This window comes from Olea europaea, unplaced genomic scaffold, assembly GCF_002742605.1.
Source record: "Olea europaea var. sylvestris unplaced genomic scaffold, O_europaea_v1 scaffold311, whole genome shotgun sequence".
In the NCBI taxonomy this organism is placed as follows: Eukaryota; Viridiplantae; Streptophyta; class Magnoliopsida; order Lamiales; family Oleaceae; genus Olea; species Olea europaea.
Genome location: NW_019249854.1, coordinates 889,945 through 905,046, shown reverse-complemented (window position 1 = coordinate 905,046; position 15,102 = coordinate 889,945). Strand labels below are relative to the sequence as shown.

The 15,102-nt window shown below is 35.8% G+C and overlaps 1 protein-coding gene across 1 annotated transcript in view; it reads right to left on the bottom strand.

The window, feature by feature from the left end:
• Nucleotides 1-609: 609 nt before the first annotated feature.
• The window catches only part of LOC111385228 (wall-associated receptor kinase-like 22), a 39,106-nt gene continuing 24,613 nt past the window's right edge, over nt 610-15,102 (bottom strand). Inside the window, exons 5-9 of the mRNA XM_023009602.1 lie at nt 5,196-5,819; nt 4,975-5,047; nt 4,380-4,486; nt 958-1,095; nt 610-753 (exon numbers count right to left, since the gene is read on the bottom strand). Coding sequence (XP_022865370.1) covers nt 610-753; nt 958-1,095; nt 4,380-4,486; nt 4,975-5,047; nt 5,196-5,819 — 1,086 coding nt within the window. The remainder of the gene's footprint in view (nt 754-957; nt 1,096-4,379; nt 4,487-4,974; nt 5,048-5,195; nt 5,820-15,102) is intronic.

Here is a 15,102-nt window from a genome sequence, read left to right as displayed (position 1 = left end):
TTCGAATTAGTTTACTTAATTCACAACTATGGTTGGGAGAAAGTAATTGAAAGATCGCATCCAGTGTATGAAAATCTGGTGAAGGAGTTCTATGCCAACTTCAATACAGAAATCGACACTCCTAGATCAAATCATCTACATCGAACATGGGTTTGGGGTAAATGGATTATGTTCTCACCAGAAGTGATTCATGACTATTATTAGCTAATCTGAAATAATGTGGTCCTCGTCCCACATAATTTCAATTGGATTGAGGTTGTAGAAGTATTATTGGGACGTGAGAATGCTTGGCCTCTACCGACTGCAGATTGGTATCAGATTGATCTTATCCCATCTCTAGCTATCCTATGGTTATTCATATGCTACAACATCGAGCCCATATCCTATAGGACAACATTTCGGGGAAATAAGATTGATTTGGTCACATACATCTACAACCAGATACAGAATAAGGCACATGGAGAGACAAGTACACCTCACTGATTTTCCTAAGTTTGATAAGTAGGATATGTAGAGCTGCGGGCATACAAGTCCAGTATGGGGAAGCATCAGAAAAACTAAGTCCCTATATCAAGCGCCTCACACTAGAGGCACAGGACCAAGCCAGAGTTAAACATCAACAGAAGTTAGAAAACGAGCGACGCCGATAGCAACAGGCTGAGGAAGGACAAGCAGCTGAGAACTTCGAGATGCTACAAGTTCCTCCACCACCGATTGACATTGATACCTAGTTATTGAGGCAAATGGCTGCCACTATGACAGGACACAGTCGAGACATGTAGAGTCTTCAGCAATCATTTGGAGCAATGAGTACCACCATCTAGCAAATGCAGAATGATATGGCAATCACAAGAAACTTTGCATCCAATGCCACCAGTGAGTCCCTTGTAGCAAGAAGAGAGATGAGTACTTTTGATGGGAGATTGGGAATGTACATTGGCAGGATGGATGGTATACAGTGGCTAGTGAATGAGACATGGGACCATTTAGGAAGCTTGGAGACCAGGGTTCAAGCCATGTAGGTGGAGCAGACCCAACAGTCTGGCCTATTGAGAGAGATTTTATCCCGCCTTCCTTCCCCTTCTGGAGATGATGCTACAGGACCCAGCCTCCCTCACAACCACCGTATTGATCAGGGGAGTCTTGTTTACCTCATTTTACTATTTTGTGTTCATGTTTTTTCTTAAATTATGTCATTTAAACTTTAATTTTTACATTGAGGACAATGTACTGTATAAGTTTGGAGGATGGTGGCATAATTTAAAACAAATAGTCAGCATGCAATTATTTTGCATTTTCACAGTCCGTTGTTATTATTAACTAATTGTTGCATGATGCATGCTTGATGAGTGAGTGTTGATTATACTTTTGCATGCTTGTGTGGGCTTGATAGCCTTGCCGGCTATGATGTGATTATTGGATTGGTATAATTTATGAACTTTGGATATAGTGCTGAATAGATTAATTAATACTTGTGATGCAATACTTGACATTATCTATGCACGCTATTCATGCTTGACATGTTAGGTGAATGACTAGATTTTGAGCATAAAGTAGGAAAGGAATATGATAACCCTGTATTGAATTAACACGTAAATCACCTTAAGACAGTTTGGAATTGGTTGATCTCTTATAGGGAGCATTGAGATATGCGGGGGATTCGTGCATGAAATTTTATTGTGTGGATTGCCTAGACCAGTGAGGTGAAGATTAGGTGAAAATCTTAAATTGGGGATTGGTTTTGGAAACTAAATGTCTAGAACAATAAGGGTATAAAATTAATTTGTGAGAATAAGACACTTCTTTTCATGCATTTATGACTCGAGCAAGTAAACCTGTAAGAATATTTCAAAACCTGATGTCCTAAGGTCAACTGGCTTGGGAGTCACCGGCCTAAAGCTCGCTAAAGGGGTCATATAGAAAGCAAGAGGGAAAGAGGTTAATCAAAAGTCATCTGATCATTCCTTTATAACTCGAGTGAATAAGCCTGCAAGGGTTTAAAACCTGGTGCCCTAAGGTCAACTGGCCTAGGAGTAACTAGTCTAAAGCTCGTTACATGGGTTATATAGAAAGTAAATGAGAAGATGATAAAAAAAATGGAAAGTGAGAAAAATAAAAGAGAGACAATAAAATGAAGAAAAGCCCTTAGACATTTGGTTCAGGAAACTATACCTTTGAGGCGAGGCAAGTAACCTATTTTAATCTTGAGCGTCGAAGCAATCAAACTTGGGAGAGCCTTCACTTGTTGAAATGTAAACTTGTGATAGTGAGATTAATCTAAATTACGAGAGGGTGAGGACTACAGCTATGTAAACTCCAAATTTTAAAACACAACCTCTGGATAATTGAATGAAAAGAGTAAGTTTGGGGGGTTGTTTATCTCTTGAGCAAGTAAGGATACATTTGACCACTTGGGGTCGAGACTCAACCCATCATGAATTTGATATGTTGGCATGAATTCACACACACACACACCTCAAGTATGCATTTAATAGGTAAAGGTTGATGTCATTTTTGCGCTGATAAATTGTCATAAAGTCAAATACTTAGTCCAATCCTGAGCCATGACTAGGAATTAAACCATGTTTGTTCAGAATTAAGTCACTATCTTGTTTGAGAACAAACAATAGTTCAAGTTTGGGGGGTTTGATACACTTATTTAGATCACAAACATGATTTAATTACAAGCAAAATGTTTAAATTTTGACTTAATCTTGTTGAATTCATGCAATGTAGGTGTTTCTATGGAAATGGTGGAATTCAGGAGAAAAGAGCCAAAAAATGACTAAAATGGAGCAAAGTGAGAGTTCAGGGACTAAGGATGCAAATATTCAAAAGTTGAACTAAAAGGCAACCTGGGTATGCAAATATGCTAAGTATGAACTCGAAAGCGATACAAGATGATTGGAAGAAGAAGGAATTGCAAAGGGACTAAAATGAAGAAAAATGAAAGTTTAAGAACCAACATAGACATTCTGCATAGTTGGTAGCACTATGCTATCCTCTATGCGGTTGCATAGAGGCCTCCCGAGAATTTTTTCTCAAATCTTTTTACTCTATGCGACCGCATAGAAATTTACTATGTGATCGCATAGAACAAAGATTCGGGGTTGATTCTGTAGTTTCCTTATACGACTGAAACTCTTTTGGTAACCAAATTTTCGTGCGATAAAAATATTAAAAGACGTCCAGAAAGAGGCAGAACATATTGGATGCACAAAAACACTTCTTGGAGAGGATTTTGAGTGCAAGAACGAAGATTTACACGAAAAGCTTCAAGATTTCTCAAGATTTCATGACCCGGTGATGCCTTTTATCCAAAGTCTAATATATTCTTTTATTTTAACCATGTTAGGCTAGATTTTCATGTGCTAGGAGATCGATGTACCAAGTAATTTGATCTTTAATTTTCTAGTTTTGCAATTTGACATCAAGACATATTTCTATTGTTTTGAATGATTTATATGCAATTATTGTTTCTGCAATTAAGGGCCCATAATTGTGTGAGTTTGGGTAATTTATTCTTACATTCGAGAGAATTGGAATAGGTTCGACATAATATAAATCATCTTAGGGTCTGATAGGGGATAGAAATATACTGCTATGCCCTACGTGAATTTTTAGGTGTTCATAAAATCGCATGCATTTTTACATTTACACTTGTCATAGAAATATAGGCTAGTGGTATGTAGAAATAGGTTCGATACATCTCGAGAGAGAGTATTGGATAGACTTAGGAACATTGATTCGTCACAATTGAAGTGTGTTGTCACATTCTGAAACTAGGGTTTTAAAGTGATAATTGCATTAAAAATTGTGATCCTAGTGTGTTTAATTTCTATTGATTACAACAAACGTGTGTTCTCAACATTTGATTTCATTTTAGAGTGTTAAAAATATTATTTTTTATATTTAAGTTAATTCAATCATAAAAATTGCATAATTAGGGTTTTCTTTTCGAAATTAGGATTTTAATTAGGTTCACATTTACTTTAGTAATTTAGTTTCAGTTAAGGCAGCGATAGGTAAAATTGAACTAATTAATCTTTGCGGGATGATATTCAGACTCATTTAATCTACTTTATTACTTGTTAACGAGCCGTACACTTGCGGTAGTTTTAAATCGAAGCCATCGACCCCCCCGGGGCGCTCTACCTTTATGCGAGGTCATTGACCCCTGAGGGCGCTCTACCTTTACACGAGGCCATCGACCCCCGGGGGCACTCTACTTTCACGCGAGGCCATCGACCCCCCGGAGTGCTCTACCTTTACGAAAAATCATCTACCCCCCGGAAGTGACCTATGTGGCCACCCTAACACTTAGTCAAAAAATATCAGGTAAATTAACAAAGCTCCATGGCGGTTATTATGGGCACAACCTCCAAGAGGGAAGTTATAGATCCCCCAGGAGAATGTGGGGTAGTGGAAAAGCCAACGTGGGACACGTGGTACCTTGATCGCCCGGCATTCACCCAACTTTCAGCACCTATAAATACTCTCGAAGGCGACACAAGTAAGGAGATTGACATTTTTTAGCCATCTGAACTCCATCCTTATTTTTCCTAACACATACTGATTCTTATGTCGAAGGTTAAATGAGGGAGAAAGCCCCGTCCTCACTTTTCAGGTTGTATACGCTCGTCGAAGTAGCAAGAACGCCAATGGCCACCAGGTAGATCAGGAGGTATTATTCACCACCATTTCAATTTAAATTATAAGATATATAGAAATGAGCTGTGGAAAAATGGATAATACTTGTAGATCTCAAGTATTATGTCTTTTTGTTTTAATTTTGTAAACGTTAAACCCATTATTGTAATGCCTTTCCAAAACTGTAATCTAAGAAATTTATTAGGCGTTCTTAACACATGTTCATGTTCGAATCACTTTCCAAAATGTAATCTTAAGAACCTTAACATTTGAATAAAGAAAAATCTTCGCAGAGACTAATCCTAAAGGTCCCAATGCCCATACTTGTGTGCCTCAGTTTTTCCTCCCATTCTCTATTCTCTCCATCTGGGAACAAATTTTGAATTACTGTATCTGACTGTAACAGAAAAGTCACAAAAATATATTTTATTACTATTTTTATAATAAAACCAACTTTGTTTTAGTCCTAATTGCAAGAACATAAAACATGCATGCTAGTTCCATCAAACAGTGTAATGTAGCAAGGGATTGGTTTCTGATGGTACAGTGCTCTCACGATCACGAGATGTCCATGTGGAGTTGAGGTCTGATAGTGATACTGATCCCATTTTAGTGCTGATTACTTGCGTATTACTTTGGACAGTTGCTTGCCCCTTAAATAGCCCGATATTCTCCAATTCCATGCTGACTTTTTTCATTGTTGGCCTTTTCTTCCCATTCAAATCCAAGCATCTATATGCTAAAGTAGCAATAGTAATAATGTCTTCATCTTTATCATGCTCTAAAATTATAGGGTCAAAAAATTTATGAAGGCAGTTTTGTTCTATAGACATAAGAAAATGCGCAGCTAAACTTCTTTCATCTTCTATATCACTTGAAATTATTGGTTTATGTCCTGATAAGAGCTCAATAAGAGCAACACCAAAGCTATAGACATCACTCTTATCAGTAAATTGGCTTGGCCGAAAGTATTTTGGATCTAGATAGCAAAAGGTCCCCTTAACTAAGGTGGTGAAGTGAGTTTTATCTACTGCGATAGACCTTGAAATTCCAAAATTTGACACTTTGGGTCTATAGTTTTCATCTAGAAGGATATTGCTCGACTTGATGTCCCCATGATAAATGGGTGTGGAAGTTGAATAATGTAAATAAGCGAGAGCTCCTGCTACCTTTGCTGCAATTTTTAGGCGCGTATCTCATGTCATAGGAAACTTAGCACTCGGGTTATGGATGTGATTGAAGAGGGTTCTATTAGCAATAAACTCGTAAATCAACAAAGGAACTTTTGTCTCCAAACAACATCCAAGTAGCGAAACAACATTTCTGTGGTTAATTTGAGAAAGGATTACGACCTCATTTATAAACTCATCCAGTCGATTTTCACCTACTAACTTGGACTTCTTTACTACAACAGTTCTCCTGTTAGATAACATGCCCTTATAAATTGTACCTTGACCTCCTCGTCCAAGTATTCTACTTTCATTGAACTGATCGGTTGCCTTTGATAACTCCTTAGCTGTGAAAAGTCTTATTTTTTCTACATGGCCTTCTTTAGTAGATATTTGTTCCCGTAATAAAAGACCACCATTTCGTTTGAAATATTTTTGTTTACGATTGCATTCCTCCTTGATAAGTGTATTTTATACACTTATGTAAACCTAAAAATATAGACATTTAATAGTTCTTTAAAGTAATTATAGCCTAAATTGTTGTATATTTCATTTATTAGGTAAAACTCGATGGTTGGAAGTTAAACCAAAAGAAAGAAGTGAAAAACGGCCCAAAATGGCGAAGTACAAAGTTGAGGACAAAATTGCAAATATCCAATGGTTGAATTGGACCATAAGATTTATTTTAAAGGTTGATGGGAGTCAATTGGATGCAATTAGAAATAAAAAAAGGAATGGAATATCATCATAATATTACCATAAATTGACTTCCAATTACATGATATATTTTTCAGATTTTTACCCAAGGATTGCGACCAATTTTTGGCATAGTAAACGTCCGAATTGGAATACACCTATTTCTAGAAAATTGTATCCCTTTTAGTTATCTTTCTAACGCATTTTGAAAAACTCAATCGGATATCAGGAGACAAAGTTATGATCAAAATACTGACTGCTATGCAGAGACAACGCGCACGAGTGTGACTTTCCTTATTCAATTGGAACTCTTTTGGAAACCAATTTGGACGTGATTTTTCACCAATTTTTGACCACTACAGATACTTAACAGGATAATACACAAAGGGGGCTCTCATACTTTTCTCTTATACATAATATACTCCTATATATTCATCAATTATCATCATCAAAGGAGGATAGAATTCATTATTTTTTGTGAGAGAATTGAAGGGGACTTGCAAGAATTCAATCAAGTGAAGATTCAAACTTGGTATCAGACAAAGAAGAGAGAACGCAAGTGGAGATTTATTAAGAAACTATTGAAGAGATTCAAAATTTCAAGATTTTTTTTCATCTTCTCAATTTATGAAAAATCCGGGTTATGTCTTTCCACTTATACATGATTTCTTGTAATTTAAATATGTTAGGCTAATTTTTCATATTTGCTAGGATGTGATGAACCCTTGTTAAGAATTTTTAATTTGAATAATTTAATTGACGTTAATTTGTTTAATTATTTGGATGTTTATTATCGTTTTCATGTCTTTCAATTAATTGGCCAATAGTTGAATTGTTTGTGAATTTTGTTGTTATCAAGAGAGACAATAGGATCATTAGCACAAAATAATAAAGATTGTGAGGTTCGATAGAAGATGGAGATATACCTCTATGCTTCATATGGTTTTTATAAGATAATCTAGCTCGTTTAATGCATTTATCATGTTCGCATCTTTCATCGAGGGATAGGAAGGTCGCATGAGGGGAATATATTTGATAACTATCGAGAGAGGTTTTCAATTAAAATAGGAACATTGACCAACAAGCATGATTTTAAATTGTCAATTTAAATTGTCGAACTAAAAATGGAGTAGCAAGGGGATTCCACATCTTAGCAATACTTCTCGCAAATTTGATAAACTTTTACTTGCTTTCTATTTAGTTGATAGATTTAATAGTGTTAGTTACAACTCGACCTTGCTATTCGATTGAGGGAATTATTAGCTTTAACTTGATCAAATACATATTCATCGTGGGTTCGATACTCTACACACCACTTTATTACTTGTTCACGATCTCGTTCACTTGCGGGTAATCAATCGATCAAGTTTTTGGAGGCGTTGCTGGGGACTATTGTTTTTGACTAGTTTTAGTTAATTTTAACTTTAATCTGAATTTTTCTTATTTTTAGTTTAGTTCATTAATTTAGAAAATTTTTACAGTGTTTCTTACTTTCTTTTTCAAGACTTTGTATGGAAGTTCAAGAACTGGTGATCTTGCTCAATTTGACTCAGAAATCGAACGAACATTCAACTTTCGAAGAAGACAACAACTTGAAACACATCAAAAATAGAAAGAGGAAGACATGGCAAACGAAAATCCGAATCAATTAGCCATCGGGGCTAATCTAGGAGTAGCACAATCGAATATCACTGTAGTCAATGAAAATGCAAGGCTCATGGGAGAGTATATGGTTCCACCGATAGTGGAAAGCCAGTCCAGTATCGTATATCCGACGTTTGGTCAGGCAAACTTCCACCTGAGGACAGATGTCATCAACATGTTCCAAAATGCGCTACAATTTTTTAGGAAAGCTACAGAGAATCTCAACGGTCATATATCAAGATTTCTCGACATGTGTGCAACAATTGAGTATCCGGGGGTTTCAAGAGAAGCAATTAGACTAAGGCTCTTCCCATACACATTGAGGGATTCAGCAAGGGAATGGTTAGACACTTGCCCACCGCAGAGCATCACGACATGGATCCAATTGAGTCAGAAATTTCGTAGTAAATATTTCCCACCAAAAAGGATTGCAAGGCTAAGGGACAAGATCATTACTTTTCAGCAAATGGACTCAGAATGCTATTCAGAGGCTTGGGAACGATACAAGGGTTTACTTCGCCAGTGCCCACAACACGGATTGCAGAAATGGCTTCAAGTGCAATACTTTTACATTAGTTTGAACCTGATTAGCAGGGCAAACATAGACTCTGCGTGTGATGGTTCTATCACAAAAAGAACCACGGACCAGGTCTACCAAATCATGGAGGATTTGGCATTTACCAGTGCACTTTGGCCTACTGAAAGAACGAGCGGAAAGAAAGCTGTTGGGGTATTCGAAGTTGATTCTTTAACAGCACTTTCAGCACAATTGGCATCATTGGTACAAAAGGTAGATCAGATGAGTGTAGCCCAGACAGTGGCCGAAATGCAAACATTGTGGAGGGAACCACGAGAGTGTTGATTGTAACGTAGGATCTCATTTTGCTCAGACGATAGATGACGTGAACTACACTTAGAATTTTCAAAGGCAACAACACAATACAAATCCTAACACATATTACCCAGACTGGAGAAATCACCTAGGTTTTTAATGGAGTAATAATCAGGGAGCTCACTTTGCTCCACAGCAGACCGCACCACCCGAATTTCAGCAGAATGAGAAGAAGACTTCGTTAGAAGATCTTGTGACTAAGTTAGCGTAAATGTCCACTCAACATATGCAGAGAACGGATAAGAGCTTGCAAGTTCAGGATGCTACCATAAAAAAATTGGAGAATCAAATGGGACAAATAGCTAAAGCACTCTCAGAAAGACAACAAGGAGCATTGTCAAGCGACATTGAGATAAATCCGAAGCAGCAGGTAATGGTAGTAAAAGTTGTAGAGAATGAGGAGGTTGGGATAATCACTACATGCAGTGGAATTCAATTTCCAGAAATCACAGTCGAAAGACGGGTTAAAGTAAATCAAAAAGTACCTTCCATAGATGAGGAGCAAGTGGATAAATCTGAATAGCCAGATAAAATAGTTTCACATCAAGAGTTAGAAAATCTACAGGTTAAGACAATCGCCCATATCAAACCTCATTTGCCTCCTGTCCCATTTCCACAGAGATTGCAAAAGATGAAGTTGGAAGAACAGTTTGCAAGGTTCTTGGATATCTTCAAGAAGCTTCATGTGAACATTCCACTAATTGAAGCTATATCTCAAATACCAAACTATGCAAAGTTTCTGAAAGAGATTCTATCCAAAAAGAAAAGGCTTACAAATTTCGAGACCATCAAGCTAAATGAGGAGTGTAGTACCATATTGCATAATAAATTACCTCCTAAGCTACAAGATCCAGGGAGTCTCAAAATACCTTGCTCAATAGGGAATGATTCAAATTTTAATTATTTATGTGACTCAGGAGCAAATATAAACCTAATGCCCTACTCTATATGTAGGGAATTAGGATTGGAACAGCTAAAGGATACATTTATCTCTCTTCAATTAGCAGACACATCAATCAAATACCCGGGAGAAGTGGTTGAGAACGTGCTCATTAAAGTAGGAAGTTTTATATTCTCCATTGATTTTGTTGTCCTAGATATAGAGAAGCCATGGGATGCAGCGTTACTTATCTTGAGCAGATCCTTCTTATCAACAAGCCGAGCTGTCATGGACTTTGAAAGTGGCGAACTAACATTGAGAGTGGAAGATAAACAAGAGAATTTTAAGATCTAAAACACTATCGAGAATCCAGTACATAGAGAGATCAATAAAAAAAACTAAGGAGGAGTCCAATTATATTACTGTAAAGGTGCAACAAGGCTCGAAGGAGACAAAGCCTAAAAATTTAGGAAGCCTTGGACGAGAGAGGAACGGAGGGTTCAAAGTTTGGAAGGCAAAACGAGGATGCAAAGCCGAAAATTGCAAGGAGTGCAAAAACTCAAGATACATGTTTAAACCACCCTGATCAATTTCTCCGTACAGTTTAGCTAAAGACTATAAATTAAGCGCTTATTGGGAGGCAACCCAATCTTCTAACCCTTTTATTTATTTTGCTTTCTGCATCGCATAGCATATAGATTTATTTTGATTATTTGGTTGCATTAGATTTAGGCACGTTTTAATTTGTAGGGTATCACCATCCTTAAATACTCCACTTAGGCCATTGAATTTATTGTCGGTATTTTGATTGTTTGGGCTAAGTAACACATGTTCTAGGTTATTTGATTTTTGATGTTTGATTTAACTGCTATGTTAGGAACATAACGTCGTGGAACGCTCAAACCAACATAGACCAAAGGAGAAATATGATGATAGAGATTTTCGGGCCGTCATCCATACTGCCTCACATATTCAACAGAAAACTTCGGGGAGTATTTTCTTCCTTTTCTTCCCCATTCCCTTATACTCTTACTTTTACTTTATGACATTGAGGACAATGTCGGGTTCAAGTTTGGGGGTGAAAAAAAAACATTTAATTTTTTGGTTTTTGTATGCTTGTGTGTTTTGGTGCGTTTGTTTAATACTACTTAAAAACCAAAAAAAAAACAACAATTTTTTTATTAGGTTGCGTGCTTGTGTGGGTTGGATAGCCTGGCCAGCAATGATGATCTAAATTGAGATTTAGTGTTAATATATAAATTGTAGATAGTTTGCATGCTAGATTGATTGAAACTTAAACTTGCAAAACTTGATATTATACGCGCACAAGAATTGAGTTTGACATTGTGATGAAATGAGTTGTTTCATGCTCGTGATAGGTGGATTTAGTTGGACATAAATGCTTTACTCAAACTATACTAAACTAATTATTCTTAGACCAAATATAGCACAGTTTGGGGTGATTTTACTATTGTAGGAAGATACAGTTGTGGCTAGGGATTTCTTGTGTGAAAAAAAAAATTGTATGAATTGTCTGAGATGAACATGATAAAATTGGGTGAAAGTCTTAAGTTGGAGGTCAGTTTTCTTAAATAGGTGTATGATAAGGGACATTGCACTAATCAAGACATATATTTTAAAATTTAAAATTTCTCTTTGTAGCCTTTATGACTCGAGCAATTAAGCCTGCAAGGGTATCTTAAAACTTGATTGCCTAAAGTCATCTGATTTGGGAGTCATCGGTCTAAAGCTCGCTATAGGGGTTATTTAGAAAGCACTCAAAGATGAAGTTGCCGTTGAAAAAATAAATAATTGTTCTCTTCGAAGCCTTTTTAACTCAAGTTGTTAAGCCTATAAGGGTATTTAAAAACCTAGTGCCCTGAAATCGTCTGACTTGGAAGTCATCGACCTAAAGCCTGCTACATGAGTCATCTAGAAAGCTTAAAGGGGATTTCAAAAAAAAAATAAAAATGCATTAAATACCTTGTTAAGTCCTAACACCAGTTCGAGGGAATTTGACTTTCGATGAAAGATAATTAGCCTACTTGAGTCTTGCAGTCGAAGCAATCAAATAATTGGAGAATCTTTATTCATTAATGCGTTGACTTTCAACTAGTGACATCCACCCAAATTGGAGAGGGTTAGAATAGTAATGAAAATCTCAATGTTAAAAATAAGTTTGGGGGTATATGAATCTTACGAGAGATGAAAGAATTTTTTTAATCATAGAGGGTCGAAAATTGGAACAACTTGTGAAGTCATTAATGTCTACCTAGTTCTTCACACACACACATACGTCGATTTTGCATTAAAAAAATGGATATTGGTTTGATATTGTGACTTTGAAGGAGTTTGTAAATTTAATACGGTGATCTCCATTCCCGATGTAAAAATCTAGATTATCCAACCAAAATATATTACATGTTTGTGTGTTTGTTAAATTAAGTTATGATTTTGTTTGAGGACAAACAAATGTTTATATTTGGGGGTGTTTGATAAGTGTATTATACACTTATGTAGACCTAAAAATATAGATATTTAATAGTTCTTTAAAGCAATTATAGCCTAAATTTTTGTATATTTCATTTATAGCTAAAACTCGATGGTTGGAAATTAAACCGAAAGAAAGAAGTAAAAAAAAGGGCGAAAAATAGCGAAGTACAAAGTTCAGGACCAAATTGTAAATATCCAATGGTTGACTTGGACCATAAGAGATATTTTAAATATTGGTGGGAGTGAACTGGATGCAATTAGAAGTCAAAAAGGAATGGAATATCATCAGAATATCACTATAAATCGACTTCCAATTACATGATATATTTTTTAGATTTTTAGTGAAGGATTACGACCAATTTTTGGCATAATAAACGTCCGAATTGGAAAATATCGATTTCTAGGAAAATTGTAGCCCTTTTAGTTATCTTTCCAATGAATTTCGAATCACTCAATTGGATATTGGGAGCAAAGTTATGATCAAAATACTGACTGATGTAGAGAGTCAAAAAAATTTGTGCACGAGTGTAACTTTCTTTATTCGATTTGAAATCTTTTGGAAACCAATTTGGACATGATTTTTCACCAATTTTTGACCACTACAGATACCTAATAGGAGAATACACAAAGGGGGCTCTCATACTTTTCTCCTATAGATAATATACTCCAATATATTCATCAATTATCATCATCAAAGGAGGAGAGAATTCATTATTTTTGTGAGAGAATTGAAGGGAACTTGCAAGAATTCAATCAAGTGAAGATTCAAACTTGGTATTGGATAAAGAAGAGAGAACGCAAGTGGAGACTTATTAAGAAATCATTGAAGAGATTCAAGATTTGTCTTCATCTTCTCAATTTTTCAAAAATCCAGGTTATGTCTTTCTATTTATATATGATTTTTTGTGATTTAAATATGTTAGACTAATTTTTCATATTTTCTAGGATGTGATGAACCCTTGTTATGAATTTTTAATTTGAATAATTTAATTGACGTTAATTTGTTTAATTGTTTGGATGTTTATTATCATTTTCATGCTTTTCAATTAATTGGCTACTAGTTGAATTGTTTGTGGATTTTGTTATTATCGAGAGAGATAATAGGATCATTAGCACAAAATAATAAATATTGTGAGGCTCGATAGAGAATAGAGATATACATCTATGCTTCATATGATTTTTATAAGATGTTCTAGCTCGTTTAATACATTTATCATGTTCGCATCTTTCATCAAGGGATTGGAAGGTTGCATGAGAGGAATATATTTGATAACTATCGAGAGAGGTTTGTTGGCCTACGGTTGACTTCTCGTTTTGATTATAATAAACATATTTTATTAACAATTGTGTTTAAGTGATTATAGAAGTTTACGACAAGCGGAGCTCTTGCAAGTTTGGACAAAGTGGAAATCAAGCTACATATCAAGACTACGATCACTTCAAGAACAAATTAGAAGAAAATATATTTAGACACCTTGATTTCAAATGTTAAGGTAAAATACTTTAGTATTTGGCATATACATCAATTGAAGCTCCAACAACATTTCTTCGTACGACAAATACGATTTTTGCATAAAGAAAAGCATGAACCTATTACATACTTTTAGACATGTCAAAAAGTCCGTAAAACATGTTAGAAACATCCTTCATGAATTTACATTTTGCTACATTATTTAAAGAAGGAAAAATCCAAAAATATGCTGATCTAAAGGACGCATCCGGTAGCTAGAGGATGCATCCGGTAGCTCTAGCAGACGAGGCCAATAATTCTAGCGGACGTCCGGTATGACAGGTTTGTCCAACGGTCAAGAAATCGAACGTTCTAACTTCTGAACAAAAAACGGTTAGTTGACCGTCCGGTACGATAGCGGACGTCCGATAGCTTCGTCCGGTAGAATATAACTTTTGGCCCTTTTTGTTGCTATAAATACTAGATCACTTTGCATTCAATATGAGACTTTATATGAGCATTTAAAGTGAGATATCACTAATCTATCACCTCTGTACATCTATTTCTTCAATCTATTTATTAGAAAAACATTTGATTGATCCAACTTTTGAAAATCATTCTTATCAAAGTGTTTTTCTTTTCTAACACTTGAGCTTCAATCATTGCTATCTACTAAAGTGTTAGCCATCTTCTCTTGTTGTATTCAACTTCAATTATATCATTTATTGCAAGAGAAGTCTTCACTTGTATACTCCTTATCTTTCAAACTTGTGGGTCGAGTTGAAGTCCCAGAAATTTCAACATTGTAAAGGAACAGTGCTCCTTATTTGTGAGTCATCGAAAGCGTTGTAAGAAGGTTGGATTGCACCATAAGTCAATTAATATAGTGAAAAAGGCCTTGCTCGTGACGGAGAGCTTGGTAATGGGGGACGTAGATCGTGATTGGATCGAACCTCCTTATTACATCGTTTGCACTCTCTTTTCCCTTCCTCTTATTACTTTTGTGTTATCTTGTTTATTCATAGTTATTTGCTTAAATTTGCGTTTATTTTCGAAAAAGGATCGAATAACCAATTCACCCCCCTCTTGGTTAGTTGTTCTTGGGCTTTCAATTGGTATCAGAGCTCGGTACCCTTTTTATTATTATTTTACAATCTTGAGTAATGGCTAACCAAGTTTTTCAAAATAGTGAGGGGCACTCTACAAACCGACCACCATTCTTTGACGG